This window comes from Equus caballus, chromosome 5 (assembly GCF_041296265.1).
Source record: "Equus caballus isolate H_3958 breed thoroughbred chromosome 5, TB-T2T, whole genome shotgun sequence".
NCBI lineage: Eukaryota > Metazoa > Chordata > Mammalia > Perissodactyla > Equidae > Equus > Equus caballus.
The window spans coordinates 18942532-18963690 of record NC_091688.1 but is presented as its reverse complement, the minus strand read 5'-3'; the positions used below and the strand labels follow the sequence as shown (position 1 = coordinate 18963690).

The 21159-nt window shown below is 38.9% G+C and overlaps 1 protein-coding gene across 1 annotated transcript in view; it reads left to right on the top strand.

Moving 5' to 3' along the window:
- NIBAN1 (niban apoptosis regulator 1) overlaps positions 1-21159 on the top strand; it is a 143391-nt gene that overhangs the window by 46066 nt on the left and 76166 nt on the right. The window contains exons 2-3 of the mRNA XM_005609788.4: positions 15477-15607; positions 18426-18557. Coding sequence (XP_005609845.2) covers positions 15477-15607; positions 18426-18557 — 263 coding nt within the window. The remainder of the gene's footprint in view (positions 1-15476; positions 15608-18425; positions 18558-21159) is intronic.

Here is a 21159-nt window from a genome sequence, read left to right as displayed (position 1 = left end):
TTCCCATTCTCTGTTAACCCTTAGTAGTTTTAATGGAGGGCATAAGCTCAGGGAGGTGGGGTAATATGTCTGGATTCTTCTTAGCTCTCTACTTTATGTCTGCCCAAAAGGGCCATCTCTCGTTGGCAAAAACACAAAAGTTAGAGAACATGTTGCTGGTGAGTCTGGTAAATGACAGTCTCATATGATACATGTGGCAGTTCAAAATGATCTAACTACTGTGGAAGGCAATTTATCCAATTTTCTTAAAATTACAAATGCATTTACTCCTTGACTTAGCATTTCAATTTCCGCAAACTTAACCTACATGTATACTTACACAGGTACAAAGATGATTCTTTACAGCATTGCTTATACCAGACAAAGGAAACTGCCCAAGTATTCATCATCAGGGACTGATTAAACCAATAGTTCCAAACCTCAGAGGGCATCAGAATCACCTGGAAGACTTGCTCAATCGGATTGCTGGGCCCCACCCTTAGAGTTTCTGATTCAGTGGGTCTAGGGCTGGGCCTGAGAATTGGCATTTCTAAGAGATACTGATGAGGCTAATCTAGGGTCCATGCTTTGAGAATCATCAGATTAAATATCTGGTTCACGCACATATTGGCATGCCATGCAGATGTTAAGAAAAAGAATGAGGACACTTTCTGTGTATTGATATTGAAAAATCTTCAGGATATGCTGTTAAGTGAAAAAGCAGAGTTCAGAGCAGTGTATAAATATGCTAACCTCTGTGTAAGAAATAGATGAAAATAAGAATATATGTACATAAGAAAACACTGGAAGGATATATAAGAAAATAATAAAAGTGATTCCATTTAAGACATGGCCAGAAATGGCGTGGCCAAGGATGGAGTGGAAGGAATATGCCTCAAAGTATATCTTTTTATATTCCTTTTATTTTTGAACTATGTGAATATATTACCTGTTTAATACAATATACACAATTAAAAAAAAAGTGAATGAAAGATAAAAAAATAAATCATTCAAGGCCAATGATTCTCAATAGGATCTAAAAGGGCCATTTTGCAATTATCTAATGGAACTTTTTCAAATATTTGCTAATATTTATTTAGGGCTTATAATGTACCAGGCACTTTGCCAAGTGACTTGTATGAATTATTCATTTCATCCTCAGAATTCTGCTGTTTCTGACATTTGCAGGATCCAAAACAATTCAATTTCTGCTTTTGCCTGAAATATAAGCATTTCTTCTCTGCTTTAATGTCCCCATCTGTAGAATAGGTATATTAGGTAAGTTAATAACATAAAGGGCTTAGATGCTTGCTATTATTAATATCATTATTGCTGGTCTACTTCTTTGAACATCACGTTAGCTCTTCCTGCACTCTCTGATCAGCCCCTTGCTGCCATACCTTCTGCAGGCAGCTGGGTAGAGCAGGGGTCCCCTCCATGGGGCGCATGGGGTTCCAGGCTCTCACTTTTGGAGGTTGTCTAGTTGAACAACAATGGCAGGGCCCTACAGCTCCAGATAATGTCTAAGAGAGGTGCAAGGCTCACAGCTGACAACCTCATCATCTCCACTCCGCTTGCCAAAAACCTAACGATTCTCAAAGAGTCCAATCAAATATCCCTCTTTGTGAAGCCAGAAACCGTGTTTTTTATGCTCTTCTTTTAGTGCTTCTCATAGGCTTCCTCATGTCATAGTCTTTTGAGTGCAAAGACTTGAATACCTGTCTTATTCCTTCTTTCCAGGCTGTCTGCTCCTTGACCTCATGAACTCTTCTTGGCTTTAACCTTGTAGTACCTGCGAAGGACCTTAGACATAAAAGGAGCTAATCATTTGTTGGTTGGAAGTGGAAAGGCAATTGCTTGTGTGAAACCCAATTACTCTTTAGCTTGCTTTGGCATTAACATCACAAATACTCCATAATTTGTGCACTTCTTTTTGGGGAGTCATACTGTCTTTCAGATTTTGTTTTCATCTATTCCCCCCCCCCCATAGCATATTATTCTATTAAGATAGGAAAATTTTGGGGAAAACACTGTATATTGTAGTATTTCTATACCTGTGTATTACTATGGGAACAACTTTTTTTTTTTAGATTTTTATGTTGGGTTTTTTTTTTTAAGGAAGGTTAGCCCTGAGCTAACATCTGCCGCCAATCCTCCTCTTTTTGCTGAGGAAGACTGGCCTTGAGTTAACATCCATGCCCATCTTCCTCTACTTTATATGTAGGATGCCTACCACAGCATGGCTTGCCAAGCGGTGCCATGTCACACCGGGATCCGAACCGGCGATCCCTGGGCCACCGAGAAGCGGAACGTGTGCACTTGACCACTGTGCCACTGGGCCAGCCCCTGGGAACAACTTTTAACTCCAACTTTTTCTAGATCTCTTAATTAAAAAAAGAATACATTGTAGTGGCTACAAAAATTGTTTTAAAACGAAGACTTTTGATAAAATGTACAGGGACTCAAACTGAACCACACTAATTTAATGAACTCTTAATGCAAAACAAATGCTGATTTTTTAAATTTAATAATGAACTAATTACAGCTAGGTCAAAAAACAGCAAACAAAACCAGTTTACTCTGTCCATATATTTTCCAGATCTGTTCAACAGGAGCATGCAAACATTTTCTAAACTAAAATAACCCATTTGATTTAATTCCCACGTAGAATTAAAATGTGGCTTCATGTTGGGGTTTAATAAACTCTAGAGTGTGAATTGTGTGTCAAGTGTGAATGAGAATTTTTATATTTTATTGCAGAAGATATGACTGAGTACATAGAAAATCCAAGATAATTTAAAGATAAATATTTAGAGAGTGTTTTAATGTTTCTGGATATAGGACAAACATACAGTAGTCCCCCTTATCCACAGTTTAGCTTTTGTGGTTTCAATTACCTGTGGTCTGAAAATAGTAAGTGGAAAATTAAACAATTCGTAAGTTTTAAATTGCACACCATTTTGAGTCACATGGTGAAAGCTTGCATTGTCCCATTCCTTCCCACTCCGGACATGAATCATCCCTTTGTCTAGAGTATCCACATTGTGAACTCCCACCATTAGCCCATTAGTTAGGAAAAAACATAGGGTCTATAGAGTTTGGTACTGTCTGCAGTTTCAGGCACTGGAAGTCTTGGAACGTATCCCCCACAGATAAGAGGGGACTACTGTATAAAAGTTAGGAGCTAGTTGGTAATAACCAATTAGAAAATGTAAAAGAAAAGAGATTCTGTTCGTAAGAGCAAGAAAAATTCATGTAAAATTGGGACTTAGGAATAAATCTAACAAAGATGTGCAGAAATCTTTATGAATAAAAATTCCAAAACCTTACTGAAGAACATTCAAGAAGACCTGAATAAATGCAGAAATAAGCCATGCTAATGAGTGGGAACAGGGCTGCTATCTGCAATTGTCCAGGATGTTCACAGCACAAAGCTCCCAACCAAGGAGGGGCAGGCAGAGGCTAAAATCTAGCCTGTGGGGCATGCTCCATTCATGTGGGGCTGGCTGCGTCTGCCCTGAGGAAGGGTACCTTTTCCTAGTCTGCATACAAGTGCGGTATGAGCTAGCAGCAGTCTTAGTTGAGAAGATTATATCATAAAGCTGTCAGTTAGCCTCATAACAATCACAAATTCATTGTTATTCCAATGAAAATTCCAACATTGTCTTTCCATGGGACTTGACATAGTTCACTGCAGATTCATGTGGAAGAGCATTGGCTGAAGAATGTCTTTAAAAAACATTGACGAAGAACCAAGTGGGAAGACCCTACTCTTCAGATGTCGGAAATTATTATAACACTATAATAATTAAGACAGTATGGTAGAAATGGTACAGGGATAGACAGCAGACCAATGGAACAGACTAGCGAGCTCAAAAACAAGCCATTCAAATATGGAAACTTGATATATATCAGAGGCTATACACATTGGGAGAAATGTGGGTTATTCAATAAATAGTGCTGGAATAATTAGTTATCTGTATAGAAAAGTATGGATTCCTAAATCTTACTCTACACAAAAGTTAATTCCAGGTTGTAAAAAGCCTTAATGCTAAAAGCACTTTTAGAAGAAAACGTAGGAGAATATCTTATGAACAAAAGGGTAAGGAAGAATTTCCTAAGCCAGACGCTAAAAATGCAAACTAGAGTGAATAGGATAGTTGAATTTGGCTCCATTCAACTTTAAAACTTTTGTTCAACAGAGCACTGTAATCGAAAGGGAAAGACAAGTCACAGATTGGGAAAACACACCCGCAGTGTTTATATTTGAGAAAGCTTCATACCTAAAATTGATGAACAAGGCCTACACATCTGTAAGAAGAAGACGTATAGGGAGAGGATATGAATTCACAGACGAAGAAACCTGAATGGCCAATAAATATATGAAAAGATGCTCAACTCACTAGTAATCTGATCAATGTAAATTAAGGCACCATTTTTTACTTATAGAATAGACCAAAATGTGCAAGTGGGACAATACAGAGAGTTTCTAAGGATGTGGGAGGAGGAAAGTTTCATCCTCCACTGGTGGGATGTGACTCGCACAGCCACTTTGGAGAGTTATTCTGCGATATCAAGTGCAGGTGAAGATCCACACTTTGCCCCATATAGACACACACTCTGCAGAAACTCTCGCATATGTGCACCAGGCGATAGATACCTGAGCTAATGTTCACATCAGCATTGGTTAAAAGAGCAAAAAGAGGGGAAGCAAGCAAGAGGTCCATCAACAGGAGATAAATTGATAAATAAGTAAATATAGCATAATAGGGGTGAGAAGAGCAAGCTGCAGAAAGAGGTAGACTCAAGTTTGAAAATATGCATGGCAATGTTATTAATTATGTCTGGATACATAACGTATGTTGTAAGAGTCTAATATGACTTGCAGGAATAAGCACTTTGAGCATAGTGGGTACCTAGCTGTGTTGTGGCATAGGGTAGAGGGGGCTACAAATGTAGCTGTAGTATTTTGTTTAAAAATTTTTTGAGGCAAATATGGCATAATGTTGAGATTTTGTTTAGCTGGATGGTGGGGATATATATTATTCACTTTACAGTTCTGTATGTTTGAAATAGCTTAAAATTGAAGAAAACACATGCATACACAAAACCCTTGTTATTTGTGGTCTATAACTCAACGTATCTCATCTCTTGGCTCATCTAAGTAGGCTACAGAGAAGAGACTAGAGATACTTTGTTAAAGACGTTTCGAATATCGTGTAGATGGTGGGCTGGTCCATAGCGGTATCTTTTAACCTTGATTTTGTGCAAAACAGATTCTTAGTCAGTAGATAAGAAAATCTACTTAATTAGTGCATTTCCCAGGGAGCCTAATGGTGTTAGCCAGCAAAGACTGCAGCCTTAATTGAGACAGTGATGCCACTTAATTGGAACACCTGAATGAGATTAAGGGGTACTCGGATGAGGTCAGCCCGTTTCCCTGGCGCCCAGAGCTTTGCTGGGTCTCTGCCTTCTTGCTGGCAGCCTCTGCCAAGTGGGATGAAGTTGAGCCAAATGCTTTTACTGCCCTTCATAAATCGCTTAGTGGAATGTTTTAAATAGAGATTCCCCATATTTCAGAGTGTCTTCCGAAGCACATCGGCATGCTGATTCTAAATTTTAGAGCTCATTACGTTGAAGCACTAGACATTTGCATTGCTTTTAACTTGTTACTGATCCAACAGTTTAATATGTGTAAAACGAAGTAAATTGATAATTGTGTTGGGGCTCAACAATGTATTTCAATTTATTGTATCTGTATCATTCAGGGTTCTCCAGAGAAAAACAGAACCAATAGGATGTGTGTGTGTGTATATTTACGTATATAAAGAGAAAGGGACAGAGAGAGAGAGAGATTTTTTAAATAAGGAATTGCTTCACACAATTATGGAGGCAGACGAGTTCCAAGATCTGAAGTTGGCAAGCCGGAGACTCAGGAGAGCTGATGGTGTAGTTCCAGTCTAAAAGCCAGGGGCCTAGAGACCCAGGAAGAGCAGATGTTTCAATCCAAGTTCGAAGGCCAGGAAAGACCAATGCACCAGCCCCAGGCAGTCAGGCAGAGGAAACTCTCTCTTAGCCTTTTTTTCTATTCAGGCCTTCAACTGATTGGATGAGGCCCACCCACATTAGGGAAAGCAAGCACTTACTCAGTCTGCTGATTCAAATGTTAATCTCATTCAGAAACACCCTCACAGACACATCCAAAATAGGGTTTGACCAAATATCTGGACACCCCATGGCCCCATAAAGTTGACACACAAAGTTAACCATTACAACATCTTTTACCCAAATTTAAGAACATTTCAGAAGGCTTCTTGACAATGCGGTTTTTATTATCACATTAGTACTTATTGAAGAGTACTTACATTCCTCCATTAATAAAAAAAAAAGTACTTGAATTTCTCCATAATAATAATGTAGTATTAGCAGAAAGAAAAAACCTATGAAAACCATTGACATAGATTTTTCAAAGTTTTTCATAAATGTTCTATTACTAACTAGTTTTGTGACTATGGGCTAATTAATTTCTTGATCTGAAAATAGGAGAGGGCTGGAGATGACCATTATGATCCCATCCAGCTCTAGAGGTCTGTAATCTTCGATCTCTTCGTTCATCTCTGGGAGTTGGAATGTTATTGGCACTGGCCTGTCTGTGCTAGCGTCCAGATGAACTCAAGTTGCTTTCATAGGTGTATTGTGGAAGGGAGTCTCTATTATTAACAGTTGTACTTCATATTTAATGTTGGTGCATATAATGACAACTTTGGAATAAGTGAATTTCACCTAGGAGGCTCGAACTCCAAGGAGAGCTAATCTTATGAGTCTCCAGCACACTGGTGAAGTGCCACATGAACTCCACAAAAGAGCAATTTCCACAGAAAAAAGGGGTGACTTTAAAGAACCTGGTACTATCTAACTAGTTAGTACTAATGGGGGGGGTTTTGTGGGGTTTTTTTTCTGTCTCTGTTTTTAGAGCATCACCTACAATAGCTTTCAGATAATTTTTCACTAATGTACATTACTCAAGAATTTTTTAACTTAGTGATAAACTGATCCAGTGTCTGGCAATCCTTAGACTGTCGAAAAAGCAAAATCGGACTGCGTGATAAGGTGTATTTTCCACCATGCAAGGTCAGACTATATTATTGGAGATGTTTGGGTTCTTATCAAGAAAACTGTTTTCAGAGAGGCAGTGCCTGACCGAATCAAGTAGACAGGGGTCAGAACCATTTTGGCAGTTCTTAACATTCTTGTGAGGATCAGTTAGAGCATGCAAAAATAATTTTCACTAATGAGCACTTTATTGGCCTTGTAAATAGTTTCAAAAAGTCAGCTGGCCTACAGAAGTGTTGAATAGTTTACGAAGTTTTTCCTGGACCCTCCCAAACCTAGCAATGCCTCCTTTCATTTTCTAGCCAAGTTCACTCCGTCTTATTGTTACTCCTATCCCTAGACTAACAAAACACAGCATATCGGGGCCCCAAATACAGTTCTCTAGAAATGCACTTTTTTCTTTTTTTACATTAGTGGCATAAATTCCTGAAGAGAAGAATTAGAAACAATAATAGAAAGATTTCAAACAAATATCCTTCCTGTGCAGAGAGAAGAAAAGTGGAATGAAATAAGAAAAAGGAAAGGACATAAGAAAATAAAAGAGAAATCCAGAGGAGACACCAGAGAACCTATTGTGTTGGAAGGGAAATCACTTAGTAAATTTCCTAGGCTTGTCGCCCAGTTTATTTAAAATCTGACCTGATTTCTTTCTTTTCTTTTCTTCTTTTTTGCTGAGGAGGATTTGCCTTGAGCTAACACCTGTGCCAGCCTTCCTCTATTTTGTATGTGAGTCACCGCCACAGCATGGCCACTGAGGAGCAGTGAAGGCCGGCGCCCGGGAACCAAACCCAGGCTGCTGAAGCAGAGCAAGCTGAACTTAACCACTAGGCCTCAGGGCTGGCCCCTGACCTGATTCCTTTTAATGAGCATATTGTGTTCATTTGCATTTGCAATCTGAAAGCAAAGAATATTTTTAGGATTTTGGAATCATCTGAGAGCCTCTGATATAATATGTGCAGAAAAAAATTGATAACTATAGTGAGACTCAGAGCAAGCGGAATCTTGTTATCTCAGCTTTTAAATTTCAGTTATATATTTTCTTCCAAACCAAAAAAGATTGGTTAATGGGCAAAAATATTATTATTTCTTCTGAATTCACAGTTCTTGTGATGCTTTCTGGAAAAGCAGCTGTGTCAGATTGGCTTAATTTTCTTTTTCACACTCTTCCCTCTCATTTTTGTAAAGAAAAAGACAGGCAATCTGCAGCTTCCTTGGTGGATATTAGACAGCTTAGAGAAGTGGCAAAATAAACAAGATTTATTCTCATCAGATGTGTCATGAGAAAATTGGAGGCATGCTGTGAGGTAATGGCAAAATAATCTTGAAAATTTCCAAGCACTTTTTCCAAATGAAATGGAAGAAAATGTAAAGTTAGCTTCCATCTAATTATGGCTAAAGAAAGATGTATGCATAAATGCACTGGCATGGATATATTTCTAATACTATTGGTTTCTTCCTCTAAAAAAGAAGAGGCCAGATTTAAAGTCTTACAGTTCCAGAAAGCTGTTCTGTGGAATTGCTGACCACGGTGAAGTTTTTATTTTTCCATAGAATAAGATAGTGGGAATTGTAACTTATAAAATGGTAGTGTGTTTTCCCCCCCTTAATGGCTCCTCCCATTTCTCTCACTTAGGTGAACCTATAAAAGTATCGTTCTACTAAATACTAGTGCAGGTGGGAGCCTCAGTTTATTTCAGTGGCTGTGGTCATTTGTAGAAAACCTTGTTTTTGCCTCTGCTCACCCACTGGAGCTGGTGCCTGGTCCCTTACATAGAATCTGCAAGTACACATGGATTCATTGAATGCCCTTAAGGGGCTAAGCCTTGTGGCCATATTAAAGATACCGGGCCTGCTTTTAGAACAGGGATTGGGGAAAATTGAGGGTCTCTAACTGTCCAAGGCAAGTCCGTTATAAGCTTAACTCAGAGTTTTGCATCTCTTTGAGTGTGAGTTTTGGAAAGGAGGACACTGTTCTATTGGTGTTCCTAAGCCTGTCAGCTTTCTATCCAGATGCTTTCTGAGTCCAGGGAGGTCTTGGCATGACTTTGATGTGTTTAATATAAATCTTTGGGAGTGTGTTTGTATGTCTCTCTTCTGTGAATTAATATCTGAAGTAAATCCCAGAGAACTTAAGTTGGTTTATATGGCTCTTATTTTTAACTCTAAGTGAAGTTTCCTCCTGGTAGGGTGCAGGGACCTATTGGCGTCAAGGCTGCCCATGAAGAAGTTTTGACTTTTTCTAGCAGAGTCTATTCGAAAACCTGTCACTCAGCACCAGTAATAAATGTGCTTAAAAAAAATAAAACACACCATTTAGTTCAATTATGGAGAATCCAATTTCTCCCCATTCTCTAAGGCATTTACTAGAAGAAGGAGAGAGACCTTGGGCATGATTCTGTGTAATTAGATTTTTGCACCTTTGTACTGTGAATTGGGATTTCTGATTTCTCCACCCTGAGGTGCAAAGTGATGGTGCTTAGGAACCCGAGACTAAAGCTAATGTTATAATTCATCACGGCTTTTAAACTTTCCTAATTCGAGAAACTCTGAGGGAAATAAATAACAGCGAACATTATACTCTATGTTATAAATATTAAAAATACTTTATTTTTTCGAGCCTCTCCTCTTGTTCCCCAAAATTAATCTTCACCTGAAACCTCAACAATTTTTGAGAAGCTGTGCCCTAGGCCTAGTTAATCCTCTCATCTCTGTGGATTTGCCTCAGTTCCCAGGAAATAGCCACTTTGTTAAAATAAACCCATTTTTTTTGTTTCTATATAGTTCTCCTTTATAGTAACAATAAAAATATAACATCTGGAGATTGTGATTTTTGTTTTTGGCAATGTCATAGGAAAAACCAAACATGAATTGTTAAATAAGACTGCATACAAAATATTATTGTCTCAACTATTTAAAAAAATTATAAGAAAAGATTAGAAGGAAATATAGCAAAAGTAGTGTTTGGATTTTTTATATCTTTCTGTACTTATGAGCCACTTTTCTAAAAGTGATTGAAACAGGAAGGCATCTGAATATTTCAGAGAAGATTTTAGAATATCTCATAGTTGTGTTGACGCTGGGAATGATGAGGAACTAGGAATAATCCACTATAAACAATATCTTTCAAGGAATAAAACTATTGATAAAGAGTAGATTTGAGTTGAGCCACTACAGAACTGGAAAGTTAACAAAGAACTTTCTAGAATGAGAAAATATACAGATCTGTCACATTCTTCAGACTTCATATGTTTTATCTAGACCCTTATATGTTTCCCGTGTTTACAGACTGATCAAGGAAAATAAACTGAGAAAGACTTTAGTTTGTAAATAATTCCCCATGTATAGTTTCATGGACAAATTCATCTAAAAGCATAAAAGAAATTAACTTGCAAGAGTCTGATGTTTTTAAAAACAAATGAGTTTGGAGACTGGATATTTTTTAATAATAAATATTCAATCTGAGAACTGTACCTTTCTCCTTTGTTGGGGCATTGGCATGAGTTTCATGGTTATAATGCATTGTCATTTGCTTTACTCTTTTAAATATTACTCAGCTATTCTTTCATTCATTCAACAAATGTTTGCTGAGTACATAAGTATGGTATACCCTTGAAGGAGAGATAAGCTATCTTTAAACAGCTGTAGCAAAAGTGTTGCAGGGTTTGGGGAGAATGCCAAAGAAGGTGAGATTGTTTCCAGCTGGGGAAAGCCAAAATGGCTTCTTCTTAGGTTGGGATTGCCGTCTTGCCTTGAAGGGTCTGCAAGGGGCTGGCAGGGTATTTAGGGGAGGAAGGACGAGTGAGGGCATGGGCATGTACAGAGGACAAGGAGGTTTCGTTTGAGCAGCAGAGGTAGGAAATAAGGACAGTTGGGGCCGGATCACAGGGCCCTTGGTGCTAGGCTAAGCGGTTACTGCTCAAGGCAGCGGGGACTGTTGAAGGTTTTTACGAAGGTAGTGACATGGTCTTGCCGCAATGTGTCAAGTGAAATTGGGCCAGGACACCGAGGATTCTGCCTCTTCATGTGTGCTTCTTACAGCTTTCAAAAGTTCCCTAGAAGCATTAATGGCTAGACTTGGTTCTGAAGGACGGTTCCTCACTTCAACATCTGGGCCATGGTAACTTGTGCTGGCTTTCTCTCGAGTGGGACCATGGTGCCAGCTTGGATTCAGCTCTTTCAGCCCTGGACTCACTCTGGCCACTTCCCAGAATCTTCTTCTGCCACACAGACCAAACTTTGGCTTATTACCCAGAACCCTCTAGGATCTATGTGTCAGAATTGGCACTCCCCTCTCCCACCCTAGTTTTGACTCTTTTGTTTCTCTTTTAGAGCTGAGAGCTAGTAAGTTCCTTTGCTCTGCTGAGCTAGGGTAGGTCAAGAGACTTTTACAATGTTGTTGAGAGATAATAAATACTTGATTGAAGGTGGGGTGATTGGGATGGGAAAAGGGGATGGATTTAAGAAATATTGTGGAAATAGAACTGACGAGATCTGATGATTGAATATGGGAGTGAGGGAGAAGGAATCAAACGATAGTGCTGAGTTTCTGAGTCAGTATGAATTCAAATGGTTTTAAAAGGGCCAGAAAATACTTTTCTTACTTTTACAAGATCAAACTGAAACAAAGTGTTGTGGACAGAGCTGTTGAAAGGGCTTCTTTTGGCTTTAGTGATGGTTACCCTGAAGGGTGTTATGAGCAGCCTTGTCAAGTTAGATGTACCAACACGATGCCCAGTACAGACTGCAATAATAATAGGTTTAGAAGAAATACGCCTGTGCCAAAAATGCTGGCACAACCAAAATGGGGAAGAAGCCCTTCCTTTGGTTCTGGTCTTTCTATAATTGAGTAACCTGTTTTTGGTGAAAGACTTGGCATTGGGTTTTACAAACAATTTAGGGAAAGGAATGTGATACTAAATGGAGGGGAGGATGAAGGCAATTCGATACTCAAGAATCTTGAAAACTGTGACAAACAAACTGGTTTCAGCTGAGGTTGTTTTATGTGGAGCCTGTGGCTGATCCACTTATTTGAATGTTTTCACGGTGGAATATTAAATGATAGTAATAATAGTCAAATTTATTGAGGAACCAAAGTATCAGGCGCTGCTCTAGGTACTTTTTTACCTGCAGAATATCTCGTTTAATCCTCAGAAAACCCTGTGAAAATGGGCACATTATTAACCACATTTAATAGGTGAGAAAATTGAAGGTCAGAGAGAGAGAGACTCAGTGTAACACAGCTACTAACGCATGCTTTTTGCTTCGGCCCATTAATGCTAATATTGTATTTAGTTGGTTTTAATTCAAGGATGCACTGAGGGCCTCTTACGTGCTGGGAAGTGCTCCTGAAACATCCGTGAAGGTGTAGGTTGTTTGTTTCGAGCCTGCAGTGAGTGGGGCGGCTGTGCCGTGTGCAGCTGGGCAGGATGGTCCCAGTTAAAAGTACTGCTTTTGGCTTCTCCCTGATTCCTTAGTTCAGCTTAAGGACCTTCCCCTGGTGTTGGCTTGATTGCTCCATCATCACCATTATCATCATTGATTTAATTACTATGGATTATCGAACACTGTCTATGCGCCAGCTATAGAGCTGAACGCTTTACTGCGGTCTTTCGTGTAATTCTTACGATAACACTATGAGATTGCTCTTCTTTTTATCTTCATTTTATACAAGGGGAAGCAACTCGAATGAGGTTCCACTGCTGGTAAGTAGCAGAGATGGGACCCAAACCGCTGTCTGTCTGACTCCAGTCCATCTTCCTAACCACAGTAGTACTTTGCCCCAACACCAGGCTTTTCTCTAATTGTCAAGATTCCTACATGGGGCCTTCCTTTATTGTGTTTTAGATAGGCTTAATCTAAAATCTACATTCATCTTGGGAATCACATTAGATTCTTTTCCTCCTAGAACTTGTGATTTAACCCTAAAACTAGCTGTTTTATTCACATTCTGAACGAGTCATTAAGTTAATTACCCAAGGAAGTTGTAATCCCTTTTTTATAAATGCTGCCTGGTGGATGACGTGTTGATGGTACCATATGTAGATATTCAAATCACAGAAGCATATTTCTCATACATTGGGAGGGAGTGGTGGCAGCTTAGCATCTTAGTAGAAGCAGGGCTTCCTTGAGTCAGGCTTTGTGATGTGGCAGGAAATCAGGTTTCAAAGCTTTGTAGAGCTCATCATAAAATGACATCCACCTCCTTTCATTTAAATCCAAGTGCTTGCAAGAGCGCAAAACTTAGCATCAGAAATTAATAAGCTTCTCTTCTGATTGACAAAATAGTGGTCACTTAGACATAAAGGGCAAGTTTTGTTAATTGTTTATATGTTTCAGTGAGATGAGACATTCTTCCCATTGTGGGAATTCTCAGAGATGTCCCCCTCCTATGTAAGAAAATTATAGACAAGGATGTAGAATTTTACATCATATGTAGTATATAAAAGCTAATAAAAGTAATAACCAATTAGGTAGTTACAAAGCCAGAGTATATTAAAGTATTATGCAAATACTGATTAATAGTAATACCATAAACTCACAGAGCAAGGAAGAGCATACCTGATTCAAATTATAGGAGCTTTTATTTGCATTTCTACAGAACTTATTATTAGTCGGTCTCAGAGCACCTTGCAAGTAATAATTATTAAAGCCCATAAATATGACCAGAAAATGTCATTTCATTGATGTTAGAATAAGCAAGAATTTCCCTTTACCTCATACATATTGTGAGACCTAAATACCGGAGCTAAAGTAAGATTCTCCATATTCGGAGAATATTTATACATCATGGGTGTTTTGGGCTATTAGTTCATAGGTATAGAAGTGAAAGGGGTAAAAGACCACATGTGTACGGTGATGGATGGCAGTTAGACTTTGGATGGTGAACACGATGTAGTCTTCACAGAAATCGAAGTATGATGATGTACACCTGAAATTTATATAATGTTATAAATCAATGTTACCTCAATAAATAAATTATTAAAAATTTAAAAAAGGAAGTTGGCAGCTATGGATTCAAGTTCTCATATTATTCCATTTTTATGGTTAGAACTCTTTCCTAATTTTTGAAATTTTCCATGCATGATAGCTCTAAACAAATCTTGCCAGTAAGTTATATTTTAATATTTCTCTGTGACTATAATATCAAATTTGAAAACAAAAATTATGCCAAGTGCACATGAAAGTATTTAAAAATATTTTGGAATGTTATATCGGGTGTGTTTTTTCTCGAGCTAATATCTTATTCCAAGGACGAGCAGTCATTCCTTGTGAGCACAGTCAGGGGGACCTGTATTTGTTTCTATGCTCTGTAGCAAGTCCGTGAAAGGATGTGAAGATTTCTGGTCTGCTTCAGATTGCTCCTTTGCCCTTTCTCTCCTATTTCTCCTTCTCCTTTCCCTCCTTTGCAACTTCCATTCTCTCTAAAGCTAAGCACGGGTTGGAAAACCTAAAGAATATTCTCAGTGTCGGTTTCTCCCTCTCTCCATCTTGAGTCTTCAGCTCCCCCAATACAGCTGATCCAGAGCTTTATTTTCTTCCGGTGCTGAAAGACCGTATGGCAGTTGCTGGTCACTATTGTGAGGCAGCTGTACTTCCAGGGTTACACTTCATTGTCACATAGATTCCAAGAAAGGCATGGACTAGTGAGCACCTTCCTTTATAGTTAGGGACCCTGGAGCCCGGAGAGAATGAGTGAGTTGATGGAGGTGGTACAGCTATTTTCTGTCTCGCTGGAACTGGGACCAGAACTTGGGTCTCTAGATTCTTAAACCAAAGCGTTTCTCTCTACCTCGTGGTAATTATATAATGCTTTGAGTCACAAAAAATTTTAAGCTGGAAACATAAGAGCAGAACTAAAAGAAACAGTTTGTTGATTTTATCCAGGGCTGTGGATCAGCAAGACTAGAGGTGGAGTCTCAGGGATCTGAAGCAAAATGGATTGATGTGTGTGCGGAGTTGACATGGTGGACCCCGGGATTACTGTTGTGTAGGAGTTGAATGGCTGGTGGTAGATGGTAATGAAGAGCAAGTTGAAGTGGAGAACGGGGTGAGGGAGAATGGCAGCTGTAGAAGGGTTAGGAGGATGGTTGAATTCATGGCCGTGGCAATGGGTTGTTGACATAAAATAAAGAAAAATTCTATTGTTTACTGGATGAGTGGTTCATAGGGACCAAAAAGTCTCTCCGGATGATGCCAGAAGGGGAAGAAGTGACAAAGCCCTGTGCAGCAGGTATCAAAGTTCTCAGGGAATGTGCGCTAATAACACATGCCTGGGAAACGGTGGTGTTCGGGAGACTGGAGGGGTGTTTATAGAATTATGTAGATATATGTCTATTCTGTGAGAGAGGTTACGCTTTTCAACTCTAGTTTTCATATTTTTCCAGGGAAAACTGAGGCTGCTATCAAAAACTTCAGTCCCTTCTACAGTCGCCAGTACTCTGTGGCTTTCTGCAATCATGTACGCAGTGAAGTGGAACAGCAAAGAGATTTCACATCACAGATTTTGAAGACCAAGGTAACTCATGGACATTTGGTTTATATATTTCTCCCACTTATGAGGGCTTTATAACTCATAAAGTTTCTGACATAAACCGTAATTTGAATGGCAGTTTAAAAAAATCTGTTCTCAAATCATTTCATGTTCAAAAAACTCTATATGCCTGGAAGTTAGATCTTGCTGGTGGTATAATCTATATAAAAAGAAAACTAGCATGATTTAATTTTATGTTTTTCCCACATTGATTCTTTTATATGAGGAAATTTGACTTGCTGTAGTGAAGTTCAATTAAAAAAAGTCATAATTTCAGTGCCTCATACTATGGGCATTTTTATTTTGGTCATTGATCAAATATGATTTTCTCTTCTAATTCTCTAACTTATTCTTTCTCCTTTGCTCCATTATAATAATTACCCACAACCTCAACAACTATTTGTTGACACCTATTATGTGCCAGGCCGTATTCCAACAACTGGGGAACAAGACAAATTCTCTGCTTCTTGTTTATATTCAAATGTAGGAGACAGGCAATAAACAAATAAACTAATGAATATCACATGATAATAAATACTACAAAGAAAAATAAGGCAGAAGTTTTATTTTAGAGAAGATGGTCAGAGAAGCCCTCTATGGAGATCACATTTGAATAGAAACTAGAGTGAAATAAGAGTAGACTGTGTGAATATCTATGGCAAGAGTATTCTGGGCAGGTGGAAGAGCAGGTGCAAAAACTCTGCAGCAGTTGTTAGCACATCAGGAAGGCTAGAGTGCTGAGAGCAGTTTGAACAAGGGAGAAGGGATGAGAAATGACTGCAGAGTGACAGGTAGGGACCCGTAGACCACGATAAGTGTTTTTATTTTAAATATGGATAGGAAGTTATTGGAGGGTATTGAATACAGGGTGACTTACAATTTTAAGCGATCTTTCTTTCCTCTCTATAGTGAATAGACTATGGGGAGGGACAAGGGGGGAAATTGGAGACTAAAGAAGAAGACACGGTAGCAGTCCAAGAGAAGGATGATGGCAAATTGGACTAGGGTGGTGGTGGTGGCACTTGTGAGGAAAGGTCCAAGTCAAGATGTATTTGAAATAGAGATGACAGACTTGCTGATGGATTCATCAGAGAGATAATAGACAAAGAAAGATGAATAGGAGATAATAGAGGAAGAGAGAACTCAGTGATGACTTCTTGGTTTTTAGCCTCAGCAAATAAGTGGATGGAGTTGCCTTTTACTCACATAGAAGAGTCAGAGGTAGATGGGAACTATGAGTTCACTTTTGGCCAAGTTGAGTTTAAGTGCTTATTTGACATACAGCTGTGGAAATATTGAGTAGGTAGTTGAATGTTCTGATCTGGAGTTCGATGGAGAGGCTGAGGCTGGAGAATAGAAATTTGGGAGTTGTTAGTTTATAACTGGTTTTAAAGCCAGAGGACATAATTGAGGGAGAAGATAGACAGAAAAGAAGAAATTCCATGACCAAGCCCTGGTGCCTCCACCATTTGGAGGTCAGAAAAAGGAGAAGAATCCAGCAAGATGGACTGAGAAGAAATAGCCTGTGCAGTAAGGGAAAAATCCAGCAAGCGTAATGTGCCAGAAGGCAAATAAAGAGGGGTTTTCTAGAAGGACAGAGTGACAAATGGGTCAAATACTACTGAGAGCTTAGGTAGACGAATAGATGTAGCAGCATGAGTATGTAGGATAACGATTGTTATCTCCATAAAACAGTTATTCTCAAAATTTAGAGAGCTTCATAAAAATGCAAATTCTGGCCACACCCCCAGAGATTCTGATATAGCAAGTCTAGGGTGAGGCTCCATTTTTAACAACCATATCCATTGATTTAAGAGGCCCAGGTTTAAGAAGTGCTCTACATAAGAACTGTGAAGTTTAGCTTGTATGTGGATTCAGTCTCGTTTAAAGAGACGACTGAAGTCTGCAAATGCCTCATTATCTCTCAGGATAGAACATTAAGCCCTGGACTTCGTGAGGGTATTTATTTGATCCCTTAGACGATTCTTAAAAAGATTAGCGTATCTATCTTCTCTGTATGGTTCATGTAAATTTTGCTTGAAAGTGGAGGGATGAGTTTCTAAAGGCACTATGGCTTTTTAATAAAGGGAATATAGATGTAAATTCAGTGACATGTGAAAGACAGGAGGCTCATTGCTATATTGTGAGATAATATGGAAATTGCACCATGAGGCGGGATGGGAACTATCCTTCACACAGATGGCCCAATGCAAGACCTAAGAAGAAATCTAACAGAGACTCCCCTGCAGCACATATGTCACCAGGGTTAATGAGAAATCCTTGAACTTTTAAGTAGAAGAGGTAGAACACAGGTTTGCTGGCTTGCCTGCTTGTTCTTTAACCAGAGAGCAAACGTGGTCTCCTTGAGAAGCATGGGGATGGGTTAAGTGTTTATAGCCTGGGTCCTATTTCATATTCAGGCTGTTATGATAAACGTCAACAACGTGTACTTAACTGCCTCACTCCCTCTCTCCCATAGGAGTTTATCAAGGATTTATTAAGTGCCACATGTATATAAGGCAGAAATTTATTACTATAATCCCTTCTACCATATGATTCTGCTCCGGTAGCATAGTGGAGGGAGATGGAAATCACAAAAATACCAATAAGACAGATATTTGTATTTGGTCAGGAGGAGAAGGAAGGGGAAGTGTGGAGGGAGGGAAGGAAGCAAGAATTTCCCCAGGATCTCAGCACAAGACAGTTTCCTAAAATATTCCTTGAAATACCATGGATAGACCTGGTGGTAGCACAGGTGTGTGATCTTTTGTTGTGACGGTTAATTGTATTCATCTTCTTTAAGCCACCACTGGAGCCTGGAACTGTTTTGTATGAAGCAGAGCTATCCCAGTTTGCTGAAGATATAAAGAAATGGAAGGAGAGATACATTGTAGTTAAAAATGATTTTGCTGTGGAGAGCTATGAGAACAAAGAGGTGAGACATTTCCTTGTTACCATAGGTTCTTGCAATATTCTTAAACATTGGCTGGGTTGATTGGCATGCCCTTACCCTCAGGATTGATTGATTCAATAAGAACTCACTCATGCAGGTACTCATTTCACTTGACAGATATCTATTGAGTGCCAATTATATGATAAGTGGTATAGAAGGTTCTGTGCATTTAGCAGTAGATCAGACAGATGCTTGCAGTCTAGTGGGTAAGACAGACTTTGAACAAGTAATTGCAAGTGAGTATGAAAATAGAAGTTTATACCGAGTGACCAGTGCAGGAGCCTTTCCTATGACCATTGAGTCACCTCCTTGATATCTCACCCTCTCTGCTGTGTGTCTCCATGTCTTCCCACTCTTAAGCCTCCTATATGATAGGTGGCTGAGGAGTTATTTAATAAAATTATGATTGAGTTTGCATGGGATCCTAGGAATTCAGAACATTTCACATACTTTATTCCACTTAGGGATTTTCTTCGCTTATTCCTGGTTATCTCATTATTTTCCTTGTCTGTAAAATGTGGAGAGAATGAGATAATGTATGTAAAGTGCCTAACACCTGGAGGACTTCAGTATTTATTTCTTTCCCTAAGTAGGGAGGTAACATGGTATAGGAGAAAGAACACTGGGCAGTGAATTTGGAAAACTACAGTTTAGGTCAAGCCTCAGTTAAACTAGAGCGTTAGGCTGAATGATCCCATTGGTTCTTTCCAGATCTCATACTGTAAGCACATTTCGTCCACATAGATTCTCAAGCTCCCTTTGAGATGAATAGTTACTATTTGCCAGTTAAACATAGTAACAGATTTAAAACTCTGCTCTCCTGACTCTAAGTTCAAGAGCAGTCAGAACAACCTCCAGGGCTGCGCTGAGCGAGATGCCTGAGGCTAAAGCATAAGGAAGAGGCTTCAGGCTGGCAGACCAATGTTTCCTTCCCATTTCTGATGGAAAATAGAAATAAAATATAGTGCAGACTTATTCCACAGGCTAGCTAGAAAACAGTGAGTATGCTCCCTTCACCTCCATGTTGTGAGGATTAAAGAAATGAATGCATTGAGGCGCTCAGCATAGTGCCAAGCGCCAGCAGAACCCAAATTGCACTTGTCGATATGATTTCTACTAACTGATTGGCGGAAAACACTCAGAGCCTGCTCTTGGATTTATTGAGGTTTTCACCACACTTGGCACTAACTGAAGTTTCATTTTGAATCAAATTTTGGTGTTTTTCCTCTTTTCGTTTTTTTAAGCTTGCTGCCTCAACTTGCAATTTGTGGACAATACTGCTTTCTTTGCTTTGCTCATCCTTTTCGAATGAACTTGTTCAGGTTGTTAAAATATGGTCACTAAATTTATAACCAAACATTAAAAAAAAGTGGGGATTAAAGAAAATGCCCATGCAGCTTGCCATAATTCCTCAAAGTTTTAATAATATCCTGTTTTTTGATTTATAGAAAGGTGTATTTTTTTTTAATTACACCTGAGAATTATACATTAGGTACCTATAAATTGCCTATTGTTTTACTGCAAGTCCAGTTTCGGCTGGTAATTAAGCAGGAAAAAATGAATCATTCTCATTGGATAATCACTTCCCACTTCCTGTATGCTTGCACTGGGGCTGCACAGATCCAGGAATGAATCCTGGTTTTGTCTACTCACCACTGGGCCATTGGCAAGTTATTTACCTTCTTTGGGCTTCATTTTTCTCATTTATAAAATGGAAATGATAACTAATTTATAGTGCTGCTTTGAGGATTAAATATATAATGCTTATAAAAGCCAAGGTTGAAGCTTGTTATAACAAATAAGACAATTCAGATTTGAGGCCAGTCTGAATCAAACTGCTCCTAGACTTTCTCAAAATCACACAACTTCAGTTTCTTCTCTGTTGTGCTTAAGCAAGTGATTAGCGGTTCTTGCAAGTGTGAAAATAACCTTCTTAGATATAAGAGTTTCTTTTGTTTGACTCTCTTCAGTCACTATCTTGTTGATGCAGAATGTATTATTGTTATTCTGATTTTCTTGCCCTGAGCAACATTATTTTAATTATTCCCAAGAAGACACTCTAGATTTTGAGCCCCATAGTTTCTTGGTTTCAATTCTCAACTTGCTTTTAGTTTGTTAGTCTCAAAATTTTGCCTTGACTTAAGCCCTCCCATCAGATGCACATACTTACATTTTATCTTATCTGTATGTCCTTGTGGGTTTATCGGCTTAACAAACAGCTTGCGTTCTTTAGCACTGCTCTGCAAATCTTTGACATTTCCCAAACAGCAGAGCTTTTTGTCTGCTGGCCAGAATTTGTGTTGATGTCATAGATTCTGTACTTCTGTCCCAGATCATTTTACTGCAAAACAGTCTCAGGTCTGAGGGCAGTGGTGGCATATGTTATCATGGCAACATTTTTATGTTTTTGGTGAAAATCCATGGCAACCCTAATTGTAGTTACGAGTCCCACAGTCTCATTAGTCATCAGTCTCCAAGCATCTTTGCAGTAAATGTCTGTAGGTGTCGTCATCCTTGTGGTTATTAGAATGATTCAGGTGCTGCCATCTGATATGGTAAGTGTGATGCAGAATTTCTAGAAGTT